The sequence below is a fragment of the Leptonychotes weddellii genome, chromosome 2 (assembly GCF_054177405.1).
Source record: "Leptonychotes weddellii isolate Sample4059 chromosome 2, ASM5417740v2, whole genome shotgun sequence".
NCBI classification, from domain to species: Eukaryota; Metazoa; Chordata; class Mammalia; order Carnivora; family Phocidae; genus Leptonychotes; species Leptonychotes weddellii.
Genome location: NC_138370.1, coordinates 65,230,651 through 65,258,014, shown reverse-complemented (window position 1 = coordinate 65,258,014; position 27,364 = coordinate 65,230,651). Strand labels below are relative to the sequence as shown.

Genomic DNA, 27,364 nt, shown 5'->3' with positions numbered 1-27,364 from the left:
TCCAATTTTGCTTTACTCAAGTTCAATGGATAAAGAAGATGTGGTATACATATACAATGGAATATTATGCAGCCATCAAAAGGAATGAAATCTTGCCATTTGCAACGACGTGGATCGAACTGGAGAGTGTTATGCTAAGCGAAATAAGTCAATCAGAGAAAGACATGTATCATATGATCTCACTGATATGAGGAATTCTTAATCTCAGGAAATAAACTGAGGGTTGCTAGAGTGGTGGGGAGTGGAAGGGATGGGGTGGCTGGGTGATGGACACTGGGGAGGGTATGTGCTATGGTTAGCGCTGTGAATTGTGTAAGACTGATGAATCATAGACCTGTACCTCTAAAACAAATAATATACTATATGTTAAAAAAAAATAAGATAGTAGGAAGGGAAAAATAAAGGGGGGGAAATCGGAGGGGGAGATGAACCATGAGAGACTATGGACTCTGAGAAACTGAGGGTTCCGGGAGGGGGGGTTAGCCTGGTGATGGGTATTAAAGAGGGCATGTACTGAATGGAGCACTGGGTGTTATACGCAAACAATGAATCATGGAACACTACATCAAAAACTAATGATGTAATGTATGGTAATTACCATAACATAATAAAATTTTTTAAAAAGTTATTAAAAAAAAAGAAAGAATGTGTCAAAAGGACATAAAAACCTGCTTGAAGACTACTGGCCAAATCTGAAATAATTTGAGCACTAAAGTGATTATGAACATTGATGAATTCTTACCTACTGAAAACAGAAATTCATGAGACCATACCAGTAATAAATAGATAAATAAATTGGATGAGACAAAAAGGTATCATGTTAAATTATAATGCTAAACGATCAATGTGGAAGAAGAGCTGATGTTGAATATGATCATTTTGTAACCATCCTTCTAAAGACGGATATAGGCAAGAATTGTTAAGTGGACTCCACAGTTCATTCAGATTTCATTAGAATTTTTATTTTATTTTTATTTATTTATTTATTTATTTTTTTTTTTAGATTTTTTTTTATTTATTTATTTGAGAGCGAGAATGAGAGAGAGAGAGAGAGAGAGAGAGCATGAGAGGGGGAGGGCCAGAGGGAGAAGCAGACTCCCTGCCGAGCAGGGAGCCCGATGCGGGACTCGATCCTGGGACTCCAGGATCATGACCTGAGCTGAAGGCAGTCGCTTAACCAACTGAGCCACCCAGGCGCCCTCATTAGAATTTTTATAAGAAGTAAAGTATTTTCATAATCTCACTACAGATGGCTTATTAACTGAAAAGGATAAAATAATAAATATACTAAAGATATTGGACAACACCCTGGATGATCAAAATTAATATCAGCTTTGAAGAGCAGATGGGCATCGTGTCTACATATAAAACTATAAGAATTAAGACACATCACTTATTCCAAGTAGATGCATAACCTGAATCTGATCATAAGGAAACAGTAGATAAATTCAAATGAAGGGAACAGTAGATAAATTCAAATGAGGATTATTTTATTTAAAAGGGAAGGAGAAAAGGAGAGAAATGTATTCTTCAAAACTGTCAGTGTCAAAAAAGACAAAGGAAGGCTGAGGAAATGTTTCAGATTAATAGCGACTAAGGAAATGAAATGTAATGCCTAATCCTAGACTAGATCCTGTATTAGAGGGAAAGAAATGCTATAAAAGACATTACTTGGTCAATCAATGAAAGTGAAATATGGGTGATAGGTTAAAGTATTAGACCAATTCTAAGTTTCATATATTTGATAACTACTGTGGTTATATAAATAAGAAAATGTTCCTATTCTTAGGAAATACACACTGAAGTATTTAGGGATGAAGGATCATGATGTATACAAATCATTCAGGGAAAAAAGTGTGTATTTAAGTGTACACATTTTATGTATATATGTTTTATATATTTTATATATAAAGAGTTGAGCAAATGATAAAACAAATGGGGCAAATGTTAATGATAGATATATTCAAATAAGTTTTTTAAAAGAACATGTTCTTCATTTCATATATGACATATATGTGATAAGCTTGAGCCAACATCAGTGAAGCTTGGGCTTTGAAATGTTTTGCAAAAATAGTAACTCTCTCCCGTGATGTCCTCTGTCATTGAAGGCTATTTTCGTAAAAGGGTAAAGCTAACTGTTCAAATATGAAAACTGATTTCTAATTATGATTTCACTAGTACCATTTGCTGGTATTAATAAAATTACTAACTTACAGAGTACACAAAACACATATTTGGGAGCGCCTGGGTGGCTCAGTTGGTTAAGCGGCTGCCTTTGGCTCCGGTCGTGATCTCAGGGTCCTGGGATCGAGCCCCACATCGGGCTCCCTGCTCGGTGGGAAGCCTGCTTCTCCCTTTCCCACTCCCTCTGCTTGTGTTCCCTCTCTCGCTGTCTCTATGTCAAATAAATAAACAATATCTTTAAAATAAATAAATAATTAATTTGAAAAACACATATTTGGCCTCCTTTTTAAGAGGTTTCCCTAGTTCAAATATTAAGAGCTCCAAATTGATACTTAGTATGTACATAATTCAAATCATTGGCAATGAAAAGAGTTACCATTAGTAAGTGCTATCTGAAACTACAACAAATTATAAAAAGTGATCCCCAGGGCACCTGGGTGGCTCAGTCAGTTGAGCATCCAACTCTTGCTTTCAGCTCAGGTCTTGATCTCAAGGTTGTGAGTTCAAGCCCCACTTTCGTTTTTGTTTTTTTTTTTTCTTTTCTTTTTAAGTGATCCTCTACTTCAAGTTACAATAAAATTCTTCCTGAAAATTGTCACAACTTTTATGTTTTAATCTACTCTTAATATGATAAAACTATGTTATTCTGTAATCAGGGAGGAAGAGCTATTCCTAATGAGAATTTTTTCTAAATCATGCAAGGTCTATAATCCCATATTCCTTTAGGTGAAAATATCTCTAAGCCATGATGGTATTGTGTGGTAACTAGAAGAATACTCCCTCCCAATGATGTCACATCCTAATCCTCAGAACCCATGAATATGTTACCTTAAATGGCAAAGAGGAATTAAGGCTGCAGATGGAATTAAGGTTGCTAATCAGCTAACCTTAAAACAAGATTAACCTGGATTATCCACTGCACCCATATAATTACAAGGGTCCTTCAAAGTGTAACAAGGTGGCAGAAGAACAAATCAGAGTAATGTGCGATGTAAGGAGCCCCCAAACTGTGGTTGCTGGCTTTGAAGATAGAGGAAGGGGGCCACCAGCCAAGGAATACGGGAGGCCTTTAGAAGCTGGAAAAGGCAAGGAAATGAATTGTCCCTTAGAGTCTTTCCTCCAGAAAGGAATGCACCCTGTCAACATCTTTACTTTACCCAGTGAGACCATATTGTTCAAGTCACTAAGTTTGCGGTAATTTATTAGAGCAGCAGTACAAAATTAATATGTATGCTATTTTCTTTTCTCTTATAGAAAGTGCAATAAATGTAATTTAATCTTTAAAACTGAACAGAATCAAAATGGGAGTCAATTACTGTTTAAAGCAACAACCTATCTACTCCAACCTCCAAGCCTACACAAAGAAGATTCCCATATTCACCATTAGAATATAATATAGATTCCAAGTGATATTTTGACAAAAGAGGTATACTACTACCTATTACTCCACTTCATCTACTGTGAATGGCTCTGCTTTCATTATTCTCCACATTACTGACTATCCCTCAATCTCTACTACTCTTTCCCTCTTAGTTCCCCCTTTAATTCTTTCCTGTTATTTTTGCTCACACTATCTCTTGAGCTTCTTGACTCAGTCATAAAGATTGGCTTTAAATGCACAAGGCTAGTCAATGCCTTTTTTCCTTGTCTGCAAATCTACCAATCAGCATATAATATTCTGCTCACCTCAGCTCTTTTCATTGTTGCTGAGTATTCAGTGGTTGTTTTCTAAGGACATTCTCCCCCTATTTGCAATCTGAACCTTAAATTTTCCTGTAGAAGGTTATGTATATTTACTCCATCTGCAACCCTGAATGGGAAGCAGCAGAGACAATGATAGCATAGTCATACACATACCCTCACCGTTATAGGCAGCTGTGATAAATGGCAATGTTAAGTGCAAATTCATTTTTTCCACACATAGGCAACCTCCCCCACCCCTGCTCTGTGCATTCTCAGTAAACATTCAAAGGACAGGGGAGAAAATAAGCTCTTAACTTCCTAGTGTGAAAGTTACAGGAAGAAGACAGAACTAAGCAAACAAAGTCAAGTTATATGTAGTATTAGAACAGATTAGAATACATATTTAATCTACAAGTCACTTTCTTAAACCTTATCCACCTTCATCAAAGGCTTTCAAATATTTAAACAGTACAAATATTATTAAACTGAGAGCTAGAAGATGTCCAAAATTCTGTCTTATTCATGCTTGCTTCCCTGCTGCCCGGAATTAAATTTGTTTTCAAGTAATCTTTTTTTAACCTTATGACAAATTTGTATATAAGCTTAGATACACAGGCCTTGGCAATCTAAAACAAGACTTAACCAATATCAGCAACACATAATCACAAAACTGAAATATTACAGTGTAATATTGTCTTTAAAATCTATGCTTTATGTTGATTATGTAAAACACTGTAGAGTTGTAGTATATGTACTATGGTTTTATATATACTTTTTATCCAACAATTCTCCTGGTATTTCTAGCTGACAATTTCCATGGCAAAGTATAAGCTGCACATAATGGAATCCTGGCTTATTTCCTTAATATATAAAAGATAATAAAATATGGTAAAGCCATATAACCTAAGAGTTATGTAAAAATATATTATACTTTGGAATATATTTATTTATATGTACATATATAAATTTACTGAATAAATATTAAGATAACAATGAAGGAAATTAAACTCTTCCTATACTTTAACTGTTCACTTTCTGTTCATTCTGTTCAAGTCTTTCTTCATAAATATAACTTTAACATACATAAAATCATAGCACAGGAATAATTTGGTGTTCTTTTTTCTTTTAAAATTTTATCTTTTGAAGTCCTTTAAATATAACTAAGGTTCTAATTATATAAATCTACCATTTCAATTCCCTTCTAAGAAATTTGTAAGGAAAGAATCATTTTAGGCATTCTAATATTAATTTATAATACCTGAATTACATCTGAAGGGGTCAAAGATATAAAATAACTCATGAAAAAATAAAATACGACTTTAAAAAGCCTAATATGAAACAGAGACGCATCTCAAAATAACAAGTTACCATTTTTGGAGCTTATTATATTTTTTCTAATTAAAGATTTCTAATTAAACTATTTAGGAAAAGCTTTAAAGTAATTTTAATCTTAAAAGAAGATCAATAATTGATACTGACTTCAGACTAAAATGTTTTCAATAATTCAAACAGTATCTACCAAGACAAAATTGTTAACTACATGTAAATTGCCCTTTATTGAGTGAATAAGAACTTGAATAACTAAACTTCTGCAATCAAAATATAGATATGTTTTTAAAAATACATAGAGTATTACACTCATGAAATAAATTGCATCAGTTTCCACATAAAGGCTGAACTCCACACAGAAATTAAAATTGATGTCAGTTTACTTCTGAGAGCTTACTATATTTGGTAAACTGCTTCCTTTTTGATAACACAGTGGTTTCAGTTTTATATAAAGACTCATTATAAGCCACAATGTTTCCTAAGAATAAAATATGCAACATTTTATTAACTCCATTTTCATCTTCTATAAACAGCCATGGATATAACTACCAGTCACTTTAAAACCAGATTTAAATTTCAAGTATTTTTCCTATGATTTACTACATATTCCTTCAGGAGTTTCCTAACCAGACTACCTGACATAGTTTACAATGCCATGATTGCTTAAAACTTGCATAAAATGATGGTAACAATTGTTATTTGGTCCTCCACGAATTTAGAAAAACAAAAACAAAACAAAATACATGAGACAAAAATTGCTTTCTTTCTGCATTATCTGATCATGTCCCAACATTTCAGAGTGGGGTACCAAGGTTTTATCCTCCTCTTCTGAAAATTAAGGGGGAAAATGCAGCTTTGGCGTATCTTGAGAAGACAAGAATTAGTAGGTGTGCAATAGATATCCTTCTAGTTGTAGGAAAGCAGAACTTAAGGAATTATCATAGACAAGTGCAGAGAGGGCATTAAAAAACAAAAGAGCATGGCATTGACAGGATACCAATAAAAATTTGATGGCTTTAAAACTGTCACCATCTTTGTAAGTCGTGCTTTGCCACTTCTTAGTTTTAGAATGAACTAAGCTTATAGACTCTATCTGTGCCTTGGTTTCTATATAGATAGGAACAGTAACAGAATATAACTCATTATAGATTTACTGAGAGGATTAAAACAAAGTGCTTGGCATACTGCCCTAACACAGAATAAGAAGCTCAATATTATTCTTGTACAAATCTCATTTCAACTGAGTTTTAAAAGACTTTCAGAACACTACCCCTAGACATCTCACACTGAAAATTTGACCTTGGTGATATGAAGAAATCTGTTTGAAAGAGGAGGGCCCAAAATTATTAATCAACCAACCAGTATTTATGGAGTATGTATTATGTATCTAGATCAAATAAGATGATGGCAGCCTTTCAATAACTTTTCACATTAATAAGTTAATAAAGGGAGATGAATTCATGGATAATGACATAGGGGAGACAAGAGAAATGAAAACATATATTAAACTGTTTGAGATTGCTGGTAACTGGACTATCAGTTCAAAGAGAGCTCTCTCTGTGGGGCATTTCATGATATATGTAAGGAAGCTAACCTGGAAAGACAAAGACTTCAGATTGGGGGTTAGTGGGAAACAAAGTTGATTAGGTAGAGTTTTAAGGATTTTAAATAATAATAATAATGACAGCCAGTTTTATTCTATTACTCCAAGTAAAAACCTGTCAAGGGAGCTAGAATGAAAGCATGTGTTTGATGTAATCCTTGAACTACTGAATCACTGAAAAGTTCCCCTTCCTTTCTTTGTTCTCTTCTTCTTTCCACAGATATTTATTATATACCTACTATCTAACAGGAAGTGTGTAAGGTGCTGGGAATAACAAATTAAGACGAGGACTACATCTGGTCTGATGAGAAAAACTCCAGTATAGATACTCTCAGAAGAAAACTAACCAAGCTTATTTTACCAGTACTACTTTTTCTTTTAAGTGAGGAGAGTGTTTTCTCATTACAACTTAAAAGATTTTACAGTTTCAAGAGTGTATCAAATGAACATATTTATAACATTTTAGATATATATTCATACCAAAACCATGCATTCTTAAAAACTCTAACCTGAAAGCGCCTGTCATTTAAAATATACCAAGTGAAGGAGTTCAGGAACCTGAATATTGAGTTTAGGGACCTGAAAACCATTCTAGAACTGTACATGAGCTCTCAGTTTTATTTTTTTTTAAAGATTTTATTTATTTATTTGACAGAGAGAGAGCACAAGCAGGGAGAGCGGCAGGCAGAAGGAGAGGGAGAAGCAGACTCCCTGCTGAGTAGAGAGCCTGATGCAGGGTTCCATCCCAGGACCCTGGGATCATGACCTGGCAGCCGCTTTAACTGACTGAGCCACCCAGGTGCCCTGAGCTCTCAGTTTTAAAATACCCTAGCAATTTTGCCAGATGTCAGAAAACAGTAACAACAAAAAATTAATCCCAGTTGGAAAAAAGGAAAGCAAGGATAATTCAGAAATAGATTTGGGCCAGAAGAATATAATCTCTAAAAGATAATCCAAAATTTGTAAGAGCATGTAACCTTGGGCAAGTTATTCAACCTTCCCACATCTCAGTTTCTTCATCTGTAAAATGGTGATAACATATAGCACCTATCTCAAGGGGCTGTTATTAGGATTTATGAGTTAATATAGATAGGTAAAGCACTTAGAACGGTGCAGGCCCACAGTAAATGCCTCATACGTACTATATTATTATAAAAGCATCTCTCTAATATCTGGCTAATGAACAACATGTCCTGACAAAAGTAACAATAGTTCTAAAAAAGAGAAAATGTTCAAAGGTAGCACAACAGAAGGACAAGAAGAAAGTCACAGAATTGTGTTAGTGACATAAGTGTGCTTAAGAAAAAAGAGGTAAAACAAAGGTCACAAAAATATGTTTAGTTTTAAATATATGGAAAGAGAAAAAGATATTCTATATCTAGAAAAAGAATTATATTCTATATGTAACAAAATTTAGGTAACTTCCAATCACTTTACATTACCCTAACAAAAGTTATATTGATAATAAAGAGTATACTTCATGTGATATAGAATTTGGAACCCCATCAATGATTTGTTCAGCTTGCAAAAGTCACAACTGATTGGACACAGTCCCTGTGGGCATGCCATTTCATCCAGACTGGATGGTTCATTAGTCATAATTACTATAACTGTACAGCAGAGACTGCAGTTTTATCTCATCATACATCTTTGATCAAGCTGCTTCAATTTCTGCTTCATCAGCACATGAAGTTACATTATTGGAGTTTTTTATTTTCAATCGGTGATTAACACAGATTATGCTTTTTATCAAAACATGTATTTGGTCTTCACATTTAATAGTGAGAGCTCAGATCTGACCACCATTTGACCTCTGATATTTCAAAACCACCTAAACACCATGAATCATCAACTGGAACCCAGAATGTTACAGAGAAAATTAAACAAAGGGAAGAACTGACCTGTGTTAAAAGCATAAGATGATTGCACTTATCTAAATTGAGACTAACCATATTTGCAGCAGCTTCTCATTAAACATTAAATTGCACACCAGAACACATCATACATATTTATTGTTTTGCACTGTCACTTTCAAAAGACTCATACCACAATTAGTGTTTCTCTCAAACTATAAGCTACATAAAGAAATTTCCCATGAAGCTTGAAGACAAAGTAATGTAGAAGATTGTACAAGGTTAAAGAACAGATGGATAATAGATTTCACTGAATGCTAAAGCATAACACACTTACTTCAGAAAGGAAAATGTTGCCAAAACATGGTTCAAATGCAAAATACTGAATGAAATTGATGTGTCAGGAATTTTTTTTCTTCTAAGTTCTATTGAAGAACAATAGGGGACTAAATGGCCTGTCTCACTATTTTTGTGCCTCGGTATTTTCACGTGCAAAGTGTCCCCACTGTAGGCTGCATGAACAATCATAATCGACAGTTACATGCAGGCATTGAGGCTGCAAAAATCCCAAAGTAATTAGTGTTGTCTGAATGCAATGACATCTGTGTTCTCATGGTTCTCAAGACATGTCAGGCCAATAAGATGTATATGAAAAAATATGACAAGCATTGCAAATGCCCTTCTGAAAGGTCTTACACTTTGGGGAAAAGCTGAAGAAATAACACATGTCATCTTTTTGTAAAGCAATATATTTAATATTAAAAGACCTAAAAAGATCTTTTGAGTCGTTCATTTTCTTTTTGCAACTATATTTATTCAGGATACTGCAATGCAGCATGAAAAAAATACTGCAAGTCTGTCTCTTTAAAACTTTCTTAACACAAATGATTCTGTGCAGTGGCAATGTACATGCCCATTCCTTAAGTAACAAAACAGAGAGCACATCTTATTAACACTGCTTGATTTCTTTACATTTTAATTTTAAAATGATGTCTCTCGGTACTGGACATGAAATAGTTTAAAATGTGTTGTTAAATGCTTTAGAATTATGTTTGCATTTTTCTAATAATAGAGACTGCCAAATTGATTGCATTAAAGCCTTTGTTTTAGAATACCTAATGCTTTTGCTGAGTGGTGTCTATTGCTGAGCCCTTTCTCTCTAGGCTGTAGCACTATGTTGGAGCATGCACTTGCTCCAAGAAAGACATTAGTCATCATTAACAGAAGCACTGACACCAAATCTAAGTGCCTCTCCACAATGACCAAGTGGCAATCATCTTTCTCTTAGACTGTCACTGCTGATTAGGATTTTCTTTCATGAAAATTTAATTTGACCCCCTTTCTTCAGCTTATTTTTTTTAATTCCTAAAAAAACCCACTGTATTCAGGAAGGATTGCAAATACAGCAAAAGAAGCTATACCCATAACATAGGCTAACAATATAAAGATTACAAGATTCTCAGCCAAATCTTTTATCTAATCCAACAGAAAAACACAGATTAAGTGAATGATTACTAAACAACAGGGAAAAACAATGATTCTAAAAGGAATTTAGCTTTAAGAAACTATAAGCCTCAAAAGGTGAATAATTCAAGAGATCTGAATGAAATTTTTCTAACAACTGATTACATAATCCCAAACCTTCTTTGAAACTAAGACTACAATATTTTAATAGTAGCCATGTTTCACTGCATTTCAAATTTGTATTCTCTGTATCTGAAAAAAAAGAAGACGGGTATCCACAGACATGTCACTTCAAACTTAAGAAAATATTTAAGCATCCATACCCTCAGTGTGCATTAACCTGCTGATTAAAGGAAAAGAAAAAAGGAATTTTCAGTGGCATTGGACGAATGAAAATGATTCATGTGGTCACGCAGGGTACTCCACAGCCAGATGATACTACAGACTTGAACTCTGGTTCTGTACAATATCACAGTGTTAAACAAGGTATCATAGCGATAAGTTATTTAAGGAAGTTTTAAAAAACATTTACTTTCCTGTTTTATTTCAATTTGTTTAAAGTTTTCCAAAAATGTAAGCATATGATAGTTTGCAAGGATCCTGGTACAACTGAAACTCCCACTTCTAGTTATAAATATTATCTTCTCTTTATATTACTTACATTTTGTAACAAAATAGAGATTGACTTAAATTTAAAATATCTCTAAATTATTTTATATCCTTTTAGAACATGTGTACTTTTAGTCAAAACCTGTTACACTTTTGTGTTTATGAGAACATAAACTGTATCTATCTTTAAATGTAAATATCCATATGAAATGCCTCTAAAACAAAAATCAGCCTCATTTCTTTTTAAATTCAGAAGCAACCATAATTCATCAAACTTTAATCATTAAATGTTCTATGCCTGACTATTTTATTGTGAAAAGTAATATAAAACAAATTTGAAGGTCAAACAGCAATTGCTTCAGGAATAATACATCACATTTATAAATGGTACAATTTTTTTTCTACTTAAAATTGGTCTACAGTTAAAACATTTAAGTGGAGATTAGGAATTAAAATGGATTTTGAGAGGCAATTTGCAACTGCTGAACTTTTATAACAGAGATACCACGATTGAGTTAGGATCTAGTCTAAAATAAAAGCAAAACTATACCATAATAACATAAAACTTACCTATCCTTGCATAATTATCTTTACGAATGATTGGCTCATTTCTTTATTTTTAACCACATAAATATGTTGTTTAAATTCTCAAAAGCTTAAAAGTAAACTCTGATCTTCAGAGTTGCGAAGACTTATCCAAATCAAAACTTCAAAGACTTAAAGTATAATTACTGACTCTTGCTAGATCCAGTACATGTTCAAGTAGAGAAGTTTAGCTCTATAACTTCCACCCCTCAACCTAAACCTCCAAGTCACTTGTCAGTTAAAGGTTGGGCGATTTATTGACCGCCTCTGGATGCATACTGTCAGTGCTGAAGGAAATATGAGAGAGGGCTGTCGCTACTGTTCTGGAGCTCATTGATAATGACATACCTGCCTCTGTCATCCATTACCCATACTACAAACTACTTAGACCTAACTGAAAAATCAATAGCCTACTTGCACTGGTTCCTGTGGCTGCCTCCTTTGATTGTCAGCTCCTGTCTAGGGTCAGCACTTACATGAAAGGGGTTGTGACTGCCTGATGCTTTCAGGACAACCTAACGATATGAAACTAGCCAACAGAACAGTAAATTCTGTCTTCCTGCCCTCCTCATCAATTAGGCTTTGACTAGGCTTGCCTGTAGAAACCTGACCTTTTAAGTTTAGGTGAATATGGACTAGCTGAACACACCATTGCCCTCAGCACTGAGCCAGGAAATCTACTGACAGGTTAAACAAAACAGAAGGTTGTAACTGTCATAATTTGCATTGCACTTTCACGCCAACAAGGGTGTTATCAGTAGGGGCAAGCCCTGGAACACACAACTCCAGCACCCTTAAGCCACACTACTCATAAATTTTCAAGTGAAGTGAGATAAAACATAAATTCACAAATAGCAATGCATTTCTCATCGCTTAGTCTTTTAGGTTTGCACTTTGCAAACCCACAGAGTGTCCATCAACAACTCTTTCAGTGGTCACCTGCACTCCTACTGCATTAATGAGGGACTTCCAGTGAACACAACAGAGAAGTAAAAATAACTCAACTATGTCAACTGAAAAGATATTTTAGAGAGAACTTATAATAAAGCAGACAGATTGACCTATATCTCAAAATGAGAATAATTAGATCTCAATATATTGTCTCTTTCTTGCCTCACATCCCTCCCCCCAAAAATATCCACAAGCTTAGAAAATAGTAAGTTATCACATCAGTGAAGGCAGGTGTTGAAATTATTTCCTACCATGCTTCTCTGATACTGCATCTTTTACAGTTTGAGAGAAAACTAAGAACATCTGTAAAATAAAAGATGTTAACACTTTTATGCTTGTCAGATCTTCTGATGAAAACAAGTGAAAAGCATGAGAAAGTAGTATAAAACTTTACTTATTATCATGACTTGTATTTTGAAAACCATTTTCCTGCTTGGATCTATCTTTTAACACAACATGAATATGGTAATATTACACTTGCTTAGAGCACTATAGTTTCTCTGAGGAGAAGACGGACCATTCTTTTTTTTTTTTTTTTTTAATTTTTTATTTTTGGAGTTAATTGTGAACTTGAACTTTGGCTTCAAGAACTTTTACAGAATATCTAACCTTTATAAAAATGTCAGAACACTGAGAGTCCATTCAACATTTTAAGAAAAAAAATACCTGCTAATCTTATGTACACCTCCAAACACACACTATTTTTCTATATATACAATACACATGCCTGTTTCTTTTTCATGTTTTTATGATCCAACTCCTATCAAGCAATAATTAGTATACTCTTAGAATTTATTCCAAGTTGCTATTTGGTAGTCCCTTACAACCATTTCCAATCTATAATTTGTAATTTTTTTTTCCTTAAGATTAAAATATGGATGGAATATAACCATCTGTAAGCTTATTCTTTTCTGTAATTTTTACATGTTAAAAACTTTCATATAGTAGAGCAGTACTGGAAGTCTAAATTCTTGTAGAAAGATTTCTGATTTAAAATCAACTAAAAGATATAAACAACAACTTAAATCATGCTATGGTATGAAGTTATAGATTTTTTATCTTGAAAAGGCAGAAAAAAGTTCTAATCCATCCCCCGAATTAAGAATTGAGACAATAGTGAGTAGAGATAATGACTCAGTTAAGGTCACTCAGATAGTTTGTAGCCAACCGAGGACAAAAATTTCAGGGCTTTTTTTCCCCTAGACTAATGCTCTTTAGACACTATCAAACTGCCTCTCTTTATCTTATCTATCTAGGTAAGCTACGGGGCAGCAGACCTTATATATTTTTAAAAATACACAGCTTTGTATCATTTGTTTTTAATTGATGCTATAATTTATAGAAAGTTTTGACTAATTTCCAGAAGAGATTAGATTTGTCGAACACTTAACCAACAAGGTACCATAGAACAAATAACTATTAGAAATAGAAGATCTAATTAAGTATGGTTGGAACCCTGTACTTACCTAATTTGATGATTAACTATGCATCTGGTAGCCTTTCAGGTCCTTTGTGTGTACCTATCTGATAGCAAAGTGAAAGGGCATGGATAGTGTCTGGTCCCAGCAAGCAAATCATTTGGAAACAGTCATAGTCATAGATCAAAGATTTTTCACTCTATCCAGGCTGATTTAAACCTACCAACCCAGGTTTTGTCTTCAGACAAAACCAGTCAGAAAATAAAAGAATGACTCTTTAGGATCCAAAGATAATAAGGGAAGATAGAAAGGGAAAATTCAGAAAAGAAACAGGCTGGCAGAACCTTGATATACATAGGCCAAGACAGCTGTTTTATATCCTAGCTTGATTTCACATGGTTACAGGAAAAGTTTCCATTCCTTAGATCATCAAATATTATTTCATTTATACTACACAGATGTCTTCTATATGTAGATTGGAACCAATGAAGAATTTTTGTTGTTGTTTAACCACTACAAGGAATCAGAGAGACCTCTCAGCACATCACTTTTACTCTAATTCACAATGTTTGAAAGAAGGAACAGGCTAGATTTTTAACATTTCCATTAAAAATAATACAAAATCCATTAAAAATTTCCTGTAATCGTAGCAAAAGAATGATGCCAAATTACCTCTACTAGTAACAATGTAGATGGAGTGCTGTAGAACCAATATATTTTAAAATAAACTAAGATGTTTAAAAAGGCTAGTTTTATAAGCCTTTTGAGGCTTATAGTTTCTTAAGGCTAGTTTTCCTAAAATATAATACAAAACTATCCATATGATATGCTTAACTGATAATTTTAAACATAGGTCCACAAAATGTCTCATATGACCTGAAAGAAATACAGAACACAAAGCCAAGTCTTATATTTTGAACTAAGTACAGCTCAGAACTAGCATAATCTACATCCCTAATCTCAATCATCTGTTACAGAAATCTTTGGCACTGATCACAAGGGAAAACAGAAATGGGAATGGGGATGGCTCTAAGATTCCAAGAAACATAGTCTACATGTGAGTCTGTAGTAGTAAGTTATTAAACAAAGGATATCACACCTTCTTTAAACCATAAAATTTAATGTCTTGAATCAAATGGAAATCAAGTTTTTATTTATTTAGCATCAAGTTCAATACTAATACTGATTTTCCTGTCTTCTGGAATTGATATTAAAAAAACACCTAGACACAAATAATAATCCACAAATTACATAATCATTCCTTAAATAGTTAAGAGTTGGTTCTACTAAAGAATCCTCTCATTTGTTGAAGATTATAGTGAGTTATGAAAGCCAAAGTTATTTGACAGGTGAAATTTAATATTTACCTCATTTACCTCATAGAATATTAGCAAGTTCAAACTGTTAAAAAGGAAGGAAGGAGGACAGGACAGGATCTTATTTGTTCTAACTTTTCAGAATTTGTTTATATATGGAAATAAAAGGATGTAATTACTACAACTCAAAAATGTATACATTTAAAATGAGAAAAAGCTAAATGACTTATTGGTAAGACCAAATGATGTATCCCAACATAAGTGAGAATACAGTAAGTTCAATGAAACACCTTCTGAGAGATGCTTGCTGAATTAACTTGGATTTTCTTAATATATCATATCCTAGCTCAATAATACAATAGTATTTACTTTTCAGTTAGGCTAAAAGCTGCTTACTTCCATTTTCCTGAGTACAATTTCTTTGCTCTATCATTATACATCTTGGTGAGATCAAATTATGTATCGCTTAATAAGGTACTCATATATACAACTGTTATTCAGCTTGGGGGAAAACATGAACATATACTGTACTCTTCAATTTTCTCATCCTACAAAATAATGTAAGAATTAGACTTGTAAAAGATGTAAAAGTATAAACACCACCACTAATCATATATATATTACCCAAGGTTACCCAACCAAATTCAAAAGGTCCACAACACAATGCTCAAAGCATGTAAAAGATTTATTTTTTAATACACTTCGATAGGTTTACTATGCAAAATTAAAGCTACTGCCTTTACCTGACAGAACATTACCTTAAGTTCAAACTTACAAATGAGAACAATACCCTTGGGTTACCAATCAGAGAGATTACAAGTGTTTGTTTCTTTTTTTTTTTAAGCTATTTTGTAAGAGGAAAAACAAAAACAACTTGGTTCAGTAGCATAACTGACCATTTAAAACAGGTACTACAGTGAACTGTTCAAAGAAAACATTCAATTTCTCTAGATTGATTCCAGAATAGTTAATTATTGATAGTTTAGATACAATGTCTATGATACCTCAGTTTTGGAAATCAGATAATTTCACAGAGAGCAAAAGAGAATGTGGTTTTACTTTGACTTTTAATACAATGTAGATACTATAACCCTGATAATTGTCTTTAAAAGCTTTTTTTATAATTACTTGAATAAAATTTCATCAACTAATACACAAACAAATTGTGTTTGGGTTATTCACTTTTCTTTCTGTTTTTACTAGAATCGTTTTTAAATTCAGGGAATTTAATAGTTATTTCCCCATTTATATTTTGACCAAAATTATTTTTTCTTTAAAAAAATCAAGCATTTTTATAAATATGTTGAAAGATTAAGTATGTAAGAACCCAAAAATTTAGCAACTGCATAGATGTTTCAAAATTAGATTTTAGAGGAAGAGAATATACACACATAAACATGAGGTCCTTTGTTTTCCAGAAAGTATAAATCCTTCAGAGTTGTTTTTTTTTTAATTCAATAATCTGATTAGTTTTTGAATATTTTCCTGGAAAACAAAATTATATAATCTAAAATCTGTATACTCTTTAGTAAGGATTATTGCAATACTGTATGCTGTGTCTCTAGAGAATAAAATAATGAGTATCTTTTAAGTCTCAGTGATATGATAAAGTAAAAAATGCACCGAAGTTTAACTCAGTAAACACATTTCTAAGTAAAGATCAGCAAAAAATAAAACAGTTTAAGGATTCTGTATTCTCTGGAAATGTAAACAGGATTATATCTGTCAGATGTACAGAAGCTCTGACTTCAGCCATTAGTTTGGTTTTGCTCCTGAGAAACACAACATGAACTACTGAATCATTTCTTTTCAAATCCATACATTCCCTGAAGCAGTTCAAGCTTCATCAGCAGTGCAGGAATGTTTTAAAATGACAGGCAAAGAGCATTAGTTCTCTTTTTTCTCTCATACTGTTTTCCTATAAATGGAAGACAGGGTTCTTTTCTCAAAGCACTTAAGCTGAGGCTGTTTAAGTCAACTGCTGTAGGAAAATATGACTGAATTTTCTATTCAAGAAAGTATCACAACTGGATTGTTTATTTCAAGAAAAACTTTGAGAAAATCAAGTATTGTATTACTATCTTAGAATAACATTATAAAATTAGCATTCTATTAATTGCCCATTATTCTTCAGTTATATTTTCAATATAAGTATTTTGCCAACACATTACCTTATTTTAGCACCAAATAATACCCAGTTTTCCTTCTAATTTTAAGTATAAAAAGGCCCTCACATTTAGACCAATTTTATTTTGAAAATCTTGTTTGTATAAATAGTTAAATTTTATTTCCAAGTTTCTGTACTCATAGGCATTTCATTCCAAGAGGAAATTCAATTAATAATTAAGTTTATATGCTCATGATCAATTAAAAAGAGGACGTAATGTATAATCTGGCTATTCTTCTGAAGCTTAAACATTCACATTTTTCAAGAACTAGCACACTAATTGCTATAACTTGACTCAATTTTACTTTAAGGAAACAGGAAATTTTAAGGCTAAAGTTTCAACATATACATTTTAGTTTCTAGTAACTAAAAACACCCCCACCTTAGTATTATCATGCACATTCTCATAAAACGCTTCTAAAATAATGACGGTGAAGGTAAAGACTAGAGAAGTCTGAAGGTTATGGACGACACGAAATCCAAAACAAAAAAATTCAAATCACACCCTGAATATCCTCCTCCTCTTTTTAGGAATGTCTGTAGCTAGCCCAACATCACAGGTCTGGGCAGAAGCATGCTGATGTTGGCATTGCCTAAACCAAACAAACAAGATGTTTAACAGTCAAATAAAATGTCCTGCAGCCTCCCTAATGAATTTGTCAAGGACCATCAGATTTCTCTCCCCCTCTTTTGCCTCATTAACTCAAGTATGATGAGACGGATTATAACAAGAGAATACAGATCAATCGGTCTGAAGACTTGAAGTGGCTTTTAGCCTCTAGAGTTTCTTTCTCTCACTTGGTCTCCTTTAATAGAATACGGTATCTCCTGCAGAAGGGGCTGCCACTTCATTTTAATACACCATCAAGGAGCTGCTGATGGACTTCTATACTAACATACATAAAAGCAGAGGTGACAGGGGCTCTTCAATTACAGCCTCCTCCGATACCGTTTCCCCCTTCAATTATTTAACCAGAGGAAGAGCGGATCCGCAAACACACAGCTGAAGCAGCTCTTAGAGCAGAGGCAGCCAGAGAGAGTTGGGGTGGGGGAGGGGGGAGAGGAAGGGAACTAGCAAGAGCGAGCATTATTTGCTGGAAGTGTTTAAGTTTATTGCTCGAATGATGTTTCTAATTAGTACCATGGCAATAAATTAAAGTCGCCTTTGTTTAACTGATTTATTATTTACTACAGCATCTACCTCAGACAAGGTAAATTGGTAATGAATTGTTTTTAAATCAAAACATTTGTAACGTTTTATCATCCCTCAGCCTCTGTACCTAAAAGTGGAGAAACCCAGAGACAAGGGTGCCACGAAACTTAGTTGAGGCCGCCAGAGCAGGAAAAAGAGGAGTGGGGTATCAGGGACTGGTGGCGCGAAGATCCGAGTGGCCTGGGCCGCCCCACCCGAGGAGGGCGGGCGCTGGGCGCCTACCCATGGACCTGGGGGTGGCGACGCCGCACTGGAGCCGAGAAGATGGACAACTGTCGTCACCCCTGGGACTTTTTGCAAACACTCCCAGGAGTGTCGCGGACCGGGCAGGTCCACGCGCAAGGCCTCCCCTGCTCGCGGACGATGTGAGGAAGAAGCGGCCACCTCGAGGGTCTGGGAGGGAAAGCTCTGCACCCTCTGTCCCCGACACAAGTCTCCGCCCAGTAACTGCCCTCGGGAGAAGCTGCAACGGATCCTCTCATGGCTGGTCGCACAACTCTGCAGCAAAGTGCCCCTCCTGCCCCGTAATATTTCCCAGAGTGCCAGTGTGACCCCGAGAGCATTAGCCAGGTTACCCACAGAGTCTGGGCTTCGCACTTGCGCAAACCCCGAAGATGCCGCGGCTCTGCTCTATCCTTCCACTGCCAAGCATTCCGAGATGCAAGCTGCGCCCCCAGGAAGGCTGGAGCCTGAAGCCGCCCCAAGTCTCTGCCACTACGGAAGAAGTTGACTATAAAGCTCGGAACCCCAGAGTTTGGTGTACGCTTACTTCCGACTGTTCTTCCCCACTCCTGGCTACTGAAGACATATCCTACACAAAATCCGACTTGATTTTTAAAAAGCCAACCAGTTCTTTAGAAAGGGGCTTATGGCAAAGAGAGCGAGGGGGTGACAAGGCACCAGTCATCCGCTCCAGACATCTAAGAAAGAACCAAGAGGTCCAAGTATCTGACATCAAGTACATGGAGAGAAATAAAATTTCCTTATGCAACTGAATTCAAGTTCACCTGGTCCAGCTTTTAAGAGGGCACCTCAAGCCCTCCCAAGGGGTTTTGCAAAAGCCGCATGTACACCGGTTTCACAAAAAGAAGTCTTTGCCCAAATGGCTTCATAGATTTTCATTTCTTATGTCATTATTGGAGAATATAATGCCCAAAATCTAACTAAAAATAATTCCATCTACTTGATTTGTCTTAAAAAGACTCAGCATCTAGACACCTGAGGTTCAAACATAAACCCTCAATACTAAGCAAATCAAAAACACTGTTACAGTTTCTTCCATCCAAAAGTAGGGAAAGGCTACAAGGGGTACAGCTTGAACATATAATACATACACTAAAAGCACATGCATGAGTTTTCACTGAAATGCCAAGGGAGGAGTGAAGCCATCTGTATAATCAATAACAGGATAGTTATAGATTTTTGCAGCAGTGAAGTCTTTTAAAAGCAACAGTCAATTATGAAAATAAAATCATTTTACAAGTGAAACTCTGTACTGCCTCAGAGTATATTCAAAACTAGATTTACAACATTTAACATTTTAAGAAAACTTTAACTCAGGTTCACTTTTACTTCCCTTCATTTTTTATTGTTTAAAACAATTTTCGTGGCTTATGTTAATTTAAAAGTATATCCAACAATATTCAACCATATATAAATTTGCACTTTCTCACAACTTAAACATATTTTCTAATAACTAGTTTTTTTAAACAATAAATAGCATAAAATATATCTGAATCTTAATTACGACGGAATTATCAAACAAGGTGCTTGTACTATTTTTACCCTGCCCCATTTTTCAACAGCATATGGAAATTACTGAAAAGAGATTTATGGTCATAAACCTTCACCCCATATCCACTTCGCACACAAACCCCAACTGGTGCACACATACAGCAATTGCTCTGGCTCTTGGCAACAATGGCAGAGAAGGGGAAGAGAAGGGAGGAAGAGTTTGCCAGAGGAGAAAATCTAGAAAAACGTAGGTTCTTTCCCAGATTCCCCTTCCTCCTTCTATTTGCCTTCAAGCAAAAGTAATTTTGTCAGAGTTTGCACCTTCTGCACAATGTTGATAGGGAAAAAAAAGTGAACCTTTCTCAACCACTGCTACTCTCTCGCGTTATTCCAGCCATCTCCAGAAGTCCCTTCTATATAGACTCTCTTTTTCTTCCGTGCAACTGATAAGAGGAGAGGATAAAGAAGGGGCTGTAAAATGTGTGTGAGCATTTGACTTCTACTATCTCCTCCTATTTTCTTACTTCTCGCTTTACCCCCTTTCTTTATCAAGTGCAGCGGTGGCTGCTACTGTCTGCCAAGCATGCCTGTCTTCTCTCTCGGATTGGCTAAAGCACTGACAGCTCGGATAGCGATTGTAGGAACTGAAGCTCCGCCCCCCTCATGATGGCCCTGGACCATTCATAAACTAAATAACTCCAGGAAACAGCAAGGCAGAGAGAGAGAGAGAGAGAGAGAGAGAGAGATTGAGAGAGAAGAGAGAGGGGGAGAGAGAGAGAGGAAGAGAGAGAAAAGGAGGGAGGTGGGAGGGAGAAAAAGAGGGAGGGAGAGGGAAAAGGAGAGAGACGACGTTGGAGGGGAGGAGGGAGAGACGACTCAGAAAGTGGAATCTGCACAAGCAACCTAAAGGGGGAGGAGAAGAAAAACCCCTGAATCCTTATAACGAAACCCCAGATGCAACGCAGGCAACGACTTCGTCACACTAAAATAGATTTTGTGAGGCCAAAATTATAAATTACGAAGCAGAAATGAATATCAAACAACTTCCAGCGGTTTGCACCTAGAGAAAGACAAGAAGAAACCACTGCAAACAAACAAACCCAGTCCAAACAACGCCTCCAGTAGGAAAAGAGGAAAACCGCTACAACACGACCCCCTGAGAAGAGACCAGACCATCACGCTGAGAGTGCCGGGCGGCGTCTGCAAACCTCCAAGTGTGCCGCGGACTGAGCTGCACTTCACTGCTCTCTGGACCTTAATTACGTCCTTCACCTTCCATTTGGGGGAGGGTGAGGAAAAAGGCACTTACCTACGCTGAGTGAAGAAGTCCTACCAGCGTGGGAGAGAAGTTTAAGAATGAAACACTGAATGTTTCGCTTTTATTTTTAAATTTATTTTGGCACTTAAAAGACCTCATTTCCAGATTTCTGGGCAATCTCGGCTTCAGACCTCTAAGCCTAACCTCTTGGTAACCTGAATTTTTCTCTCACCCCCACTCTTCCCCCCCCCCTTCATCTCTCTCACAAGCACATCTTTATTTTACACATCAAGCAAAAAAAGTCCCAGCAGGTAATTTTCCTCTTCAAAGATTACCTTTTTTTTCTTATTTCTGGAGAAGAAAAAAGGTTTCTAAAGAGGGGAAAGAAAGAGCAAGCCGGCTGTTTTATCAGCCGGTCAGTCCAGGTGGAAAACAAGAGTGAAAGTGGGGCTTAGGGGAAGCGCGACGCCTCTTTCGCCTGCCGCAGGGCCACCACCACTGCGTAAGCCTTGGATCCCTCAACGTATTGCGAGACGCCGGTGTATAGCCCGGACCTGTGCCCCAACATGATCGCCGCTCAGGCCAAGCTGGTTTACCAGCTCAATAAATACTACACTGAGCGCTGCCAAGCGCGCAAGGCGGCCATCGCCAAGACCATCCGAGAGGTCTGTAAGGTGGTCTCGGACGTGCTAAAGGAAGTGGAGGTACAGGAGCCTCGCTTCATCAGCTCCCTGAGCGAGATCGATGCCCGCTACGAGGGGCTGGAGGTCATCTCGCCCACGGAATTCGAGGTGGTGCTCTACCTAAACCAGATGGGCGTCTTCAACTTCGTGGACGACGGCTCCCTGCCCGGCTGCGCGGTGCTCAAACTGAGTGATGGGCGGAAGCGGAGCATGTCTCTCTGGGTCGAGTTCATCACAGCGTCCGGCTACCTCTCAGCGCGCAAGATCCGCTCACGTTTCCAGACCCTGGTGGCTCAGGCGGTGGACAAGTGCAGCTATCGGGATGTGGTCAAGATGATCGCAGACACCAGCGAGGTTAAGTTGCGCATCAGGGAGCGCTACGTGGTGCAAATCACTCCCGCGTTCAAGTGCACCGGTATCTGGCCTCGCAGTGCGGCACAGTGGCCTATGCCCCATATCCCCTGGCCCGGCCCCAATCGGGTGGCGGAGGTCAAGGCCGAAGGGTTCAACCTGCTGTCGAAGGAGTGCTACTCACTGACCGGCAAGCAGAGCTCTGCAGAGAGCGATGCCTGGGTGCTACAGTTCGGGGAGGCCGAGAACCGCCTGCTGATGGGCGGCTGCCGAAACAAGTGTCTCTCGGTGCTGAAGACGCTGCGGGACCGCCACTTGGAGCTACCAGGCCAGCCGCTCAATAACTACCACATGAAGACGCTGCTGCTGTATGAGTGCGAGAAACACCCGCGGGAAACGGACTGGGACGAGGCGTGCCTAGGCGATCGGCTCAACGGCATCCTGCTGCAGCTCATCTCCTGCCTGCAGTGCCGTCGCTGCCCTCACTACTTTCTGCCCAACCTCGACCTTTTTCAGGGCAAGCCCCATTCGGCCCTGGAGAGCGCTGCCAAGCAGACCTGGAGGTTGGCCAGGGAAATTCTCACCAATCCCAAAAGCCTGGACAAACTATAGGGTGCTGGGGACTGCTTGAAAAGCGACACAAACAGGAATGCTCTCTTACACACAAAACACACAACTCAGCTACAAACAGCAGAAACTCCAGACACAAACTTTCATGTAAGCCACCTAAAGAAACAGGAAGCAGGCACAAGACCTTCATTAATTAACAAGCAAACAAAGAGAGCAAACCAACCAGCCAAACAAACAAAATCACATTCTTGCACAAAAGTGATCGTTTTTCTTCCAAACAATGTGAATTTAAAAGGTCACACAAAAGAAGCAATCGGGCTTTGCCACCACAAAATGAAACCCAAGGTACATTTTCAAATCAATGTATAGTAGTTTCTCCTCTTTTCCTTCTCTCCCTTTCTCCTTTCTCCCCTCTCTCATCTTCTTTCTTTCCCTCTCCCTCTCCCTCTCATTTCGTTTTGGGTTGCCTGAATGTTGTCACCAAGTGAGAAAAAGTATTTAATTATATGTAAAATTTCTCTTTTAAAAAAAGTTTTGCTGATGTTAAATGTATCTCAGTGCCAATGTCAGATTGTGCCCCTCCCTTTCTTGCACCTCTACCCTCACCCTAAGCAGTCTTGTTGAAAACAGTAATAAAAATATTACTTTACATTGTAATTGACTGTGGATTGTTCTTAAATGAAGGCAGGTGAGATCACAATTTATAATTTACAATGTAAAGATGTGAACTTCAGGAACTAAATGCAAGAAGCTTTCAAAGGAAGTCTAATTTGCAAAATTTACAAATACAGCCCTTTTTTGTAGGTTTAACCATACAAGTCCCCTCCCCCCATCCTTGGATCTTGAAAATATTGATTTTACCCAACTATAATGTTTGTTCTGTAAATTTTGAGGTTTAAAGTAGTATCTTTCTTCACACTTGAAAAAAAAAACAGATTTTTGTATGGAAGAAAAGATTTTGGTCCTAATGTTTAAAATAGAAAAAAATTATTTCACATTAAAAATTAAGAGATTTGCTTTCTTACATCATAATTTTAAAAAATCCATTCTGAGTCTGAAAAACAAAGGCAATATTCATGGATCTTTTCTCAATAGTTAACATGATCAGTTGATACTTTGCTTTCAATTATTTGTCCTCTTCGAGCTTTAAATAATAAAAACTTAACAATTAAATCAGCCATACCGAAAAAGAATAAAATGGTTATAGCAATACTCTTTTTCCCCAGGAAACAGTGATGTGAACAATCCAGATTTAGAAACTACCTCAGTTTTTTAAGGTTTTAAGGTAAATGCCATAACTATGACCATTATTTGTCAAATTCCCAGAATTATTCAGAAGGTGCTTATAGGCAATTGAAAAAAGGTTTTAATACTATTTTTATGACCAAAGAAAAATTACTGTTTCAAGAATTTACATACAGGAAAAGTACATTACTCCTTCTGCTTTCCTAAGGTAACAATCCAATGTACTCATTTTAACACTTCATCTAAATTAACAAAGGTTTTTTTTTTAATACAAGGAAATAACTAATTAAAAATAAAATAATTAGTAAAACTGAAAGCATCCCAAAGGAACTGGTTTGGTTTGTCTTCTTTTTGTTTTCTTCAATATACTCCATTAGATATGCTAATAATGAGGCACAGGTACAGAAAGTATGTCAGATATTACCCTTTAACATTTAAAATTTATCCTTTGAATTAGTCTAGTTTTTAATTTACTGAAAAATCCATGAATGAGAGGTGTAGACAAAAATGTTCTAAAAAGGAATTTTAAAGATCTGAGGAAGAACTTTGCACGGGGCAGGGAGTGTATGGAGGGATGATCCACAGGACAGAATAGATGGATGAGAAACAAGGAAGGTACTCAGGGCTCTGGTGCCTAGTTCACTTGACAAAAGAGGCTTAAGTTCTCAGATTCCCTGGTAAGAATTCCCTAGTAAAAATAGTTTTGTTTTAGAAATATAAACTTTGATCTTATCAGTTCTGAAATAATCTCTACTCTTTCAACCTACACTGTATCTTTTTCTGATCTCTCTTCCTGTAGATGTAAAACAAACTCACTGTAATACTAAGTGGTTCAGACAAAAATACTGATTTTTTAATAACAAAAATGAACTATTCCCCGGGGAAAATGTTCTGATTTTTTTAGGAACATTTTCAAAGCAAGTAGTAGGTGCTCACATTTACAAAGAAATGATTTAAGGGCACAGTGTTTAGTTTAAAAGATAAAAATGACATCTTAAAATGACCTTTTTTCTTCTTATGCACACAAGTATTTACAGCATTAGAGACTATCTCTCTCCAACTATCCCAGGAAGAAGTTTTTAAGTCCTGACAAGAAGAACAAAAATTCCCCAAATTCAGTATTTTTTTCCTACCTTATTTAACGCAGGTATCACCAACAAAAAAATAAAAACACTGCCACAACACAAGTGTCCTCATCTATAAAACACCTAAAAGCACCAACGTCTACACAAAATAAAAATTTCTTTCAATAATTGGCTGAAAAATTTTAAGAATATAAATTAGCAAAACTCTGATTTCTGTAACATTAGGCAGGTTACAGGGGTACAAGACAAATGAGTGATTAGGCTAAAAGATCTTTGTATTGCACAAGCAATACGGGAAAAATTAATGATGTTGCACAGAATAAAATTAGAGAGAAATAAAAGTTCTAACTTCTCTCAAAAGGAGTAAATAACTTTAAAGAGCCTCACTGCAAAGACTGGCAGAGATCCTAATCTTGAGAACAATTAGACACCTTTAAATTACATCCCATTTTAGATTCTATGCCACATATGTCCAAAAGCATAACAGAATATTCTGAATTAAATTTCAGCCTCTCAAACATACAAAGTACCATAAATTAGAGTTTAAGTAATTTTGGTTACCTTTATTTCCTAAAGAAACTAAAATACAATTTCAGATAGTAGAGCCATGTAACAAAGTAGGAAATTTTTCTAGTTGATGTAATTTCACAATTAAAGTTTTCTCTACATTGAATTGGCTGAATTATCAAGCTCAAAACAGTTGCTTCCAACATAGCCTTCCTTTTATACAGTCTATCAAATCTTATCTTTATAAAGGCAGCAATTCTGAAACAAAATGCTAGAAACACATGTAAGACAAGAGACGATTTGTTTGTAAAGTTTTAAATAAAATTATAACATTTTTATCAATGATTACTTTGAAATACTTCTAAATCACTAAAATTTAATAATTCACATGATTACAGTACCAAAGAACTTCCTATCGATAAACTCAAAATATGTGTGTTCACACAAGCTATCAGACTCTAAAATAAATAATTCCATTTTTTAAGCCACTTCTCTTCTACAGGTTGCTTATTTTGCTCCTTTTAAAAGAGACTGTTTCCTATCAGAACAAATTCACTTTCATGAAATAAACCTAGCTTTGGCTTTATGGCTGTGCCACAAATGTTTCTTAGTAAAATAAAGTTGCCAAGGTCTGAAAAGTAATCAGAAATACATTTTAAAGGGGAAATTACATTTTCATTTAAGAATAGGAAATTATGCAGTGCCTTGTAAAATCGACTGTAGGTAATGGGAAACAGAGGTATCTCACACACACAAGACATGCTTGCGTGCACAACAGAATAGTAAGTCATGAGGACAAAGCAAGGAGAGTGATATATTGGTATTATATCCAGAAAATATAAAGGCTAAACAAAATAATTCCACTCTCAACCTCACTGAATTTTGTAGCTTAATTCACCCTGGACCTTTTGTGGCAAAATATATTTATGGATGATATTCCCTGTGGTTTTCCCCCAACCCCAGAATGAGCTAATGATAAACGCAATTAAGTGGAAATTGTTTTTGAATCTAAATGAACTTCAATAATCTAACTAGCTGGTAAGGGAATCATAAGCTAAAGAAGATAGTTGCCTTGCATGTAGGCAGAAGCAATTCAGCAAGAAATTCAAACTAAGTCTGTCAGATTTTACCAATGCCAATCCTACCCAACAGCAGCCCACCGTCCCATCGTAAGAAAAAAATGTTTAAAAGTGAAACCCACTCCTCATCTTCTCACCTTGGGGTCGATTTTCTTGAAGTTAGAGTCCTCTTCATCCACCTCAAAATAGAGTTCGGAGGAGGTGACAGAAAGAGTGCCCTTTACTACAACAGAGGGGGCCACAAGCTGAGCCGGTGTGCTCAGGCTAACAGGACCTGCCAAAAGCAAAAGACAAGCCACACATGTTGGACTGACATTTTTCAAAAAAATCTAATAGATTCAAGTGGAAATTTTATTTTTAAATTCTCTCTAGTACCAAATTGTCTGCCAAATTGTCTACACTTACAAATTCTGTCTACCCCAAATCTTCCTCTGAAAATGCAGTTACTAGGATTCTCATACTAAGAAATTTATAGTA

The 27,364-nt window shown here is 36.2% G+C and overlaps 2 protein-coding genes across 5 annotated transcripts in view; one reads left to right on the top strand and one right to left on the bottom strand.

Annotated features, from left to right (window-relative positions):
• LRBA (LPS responsive beige-like anchor protein) overlaps positions 1–27,364 on the bottom strand; it is a 736,795-nt gene that overhangs the window by 260,837 nt on the left and 448,594 nt on the right. For all 4 annotated transcript variants that reach the window (XM_081811769.1, XM_081811768.1, XM_081811770.1 and 1 more), the window contains one exon: positions 27,025–27,161. In XM_081811769.1, coding sequence (XP_081667895.1) covers positions 27,025–27,161 — 137 coding nt within the window. The remainder of the gene's footprint in view (positions 1–27,024; positions 27,162–27,364) is intronic.
• On the top strand, positions 21,078–23,615 carry MAB21L2 (mab-21 like 2). The gene has a single exon (XM_006743258.3). The coding sequence runs from the start codon at positions 21,934–21,936 to the stop codon at positions 23,011–23,013; it is 1,080 nt and encodes a 359-aa protein (XP_006743321.1). The 5' UTR covers positions 21,078–21,933; the 3' UTR covers positions 23,014–23,615.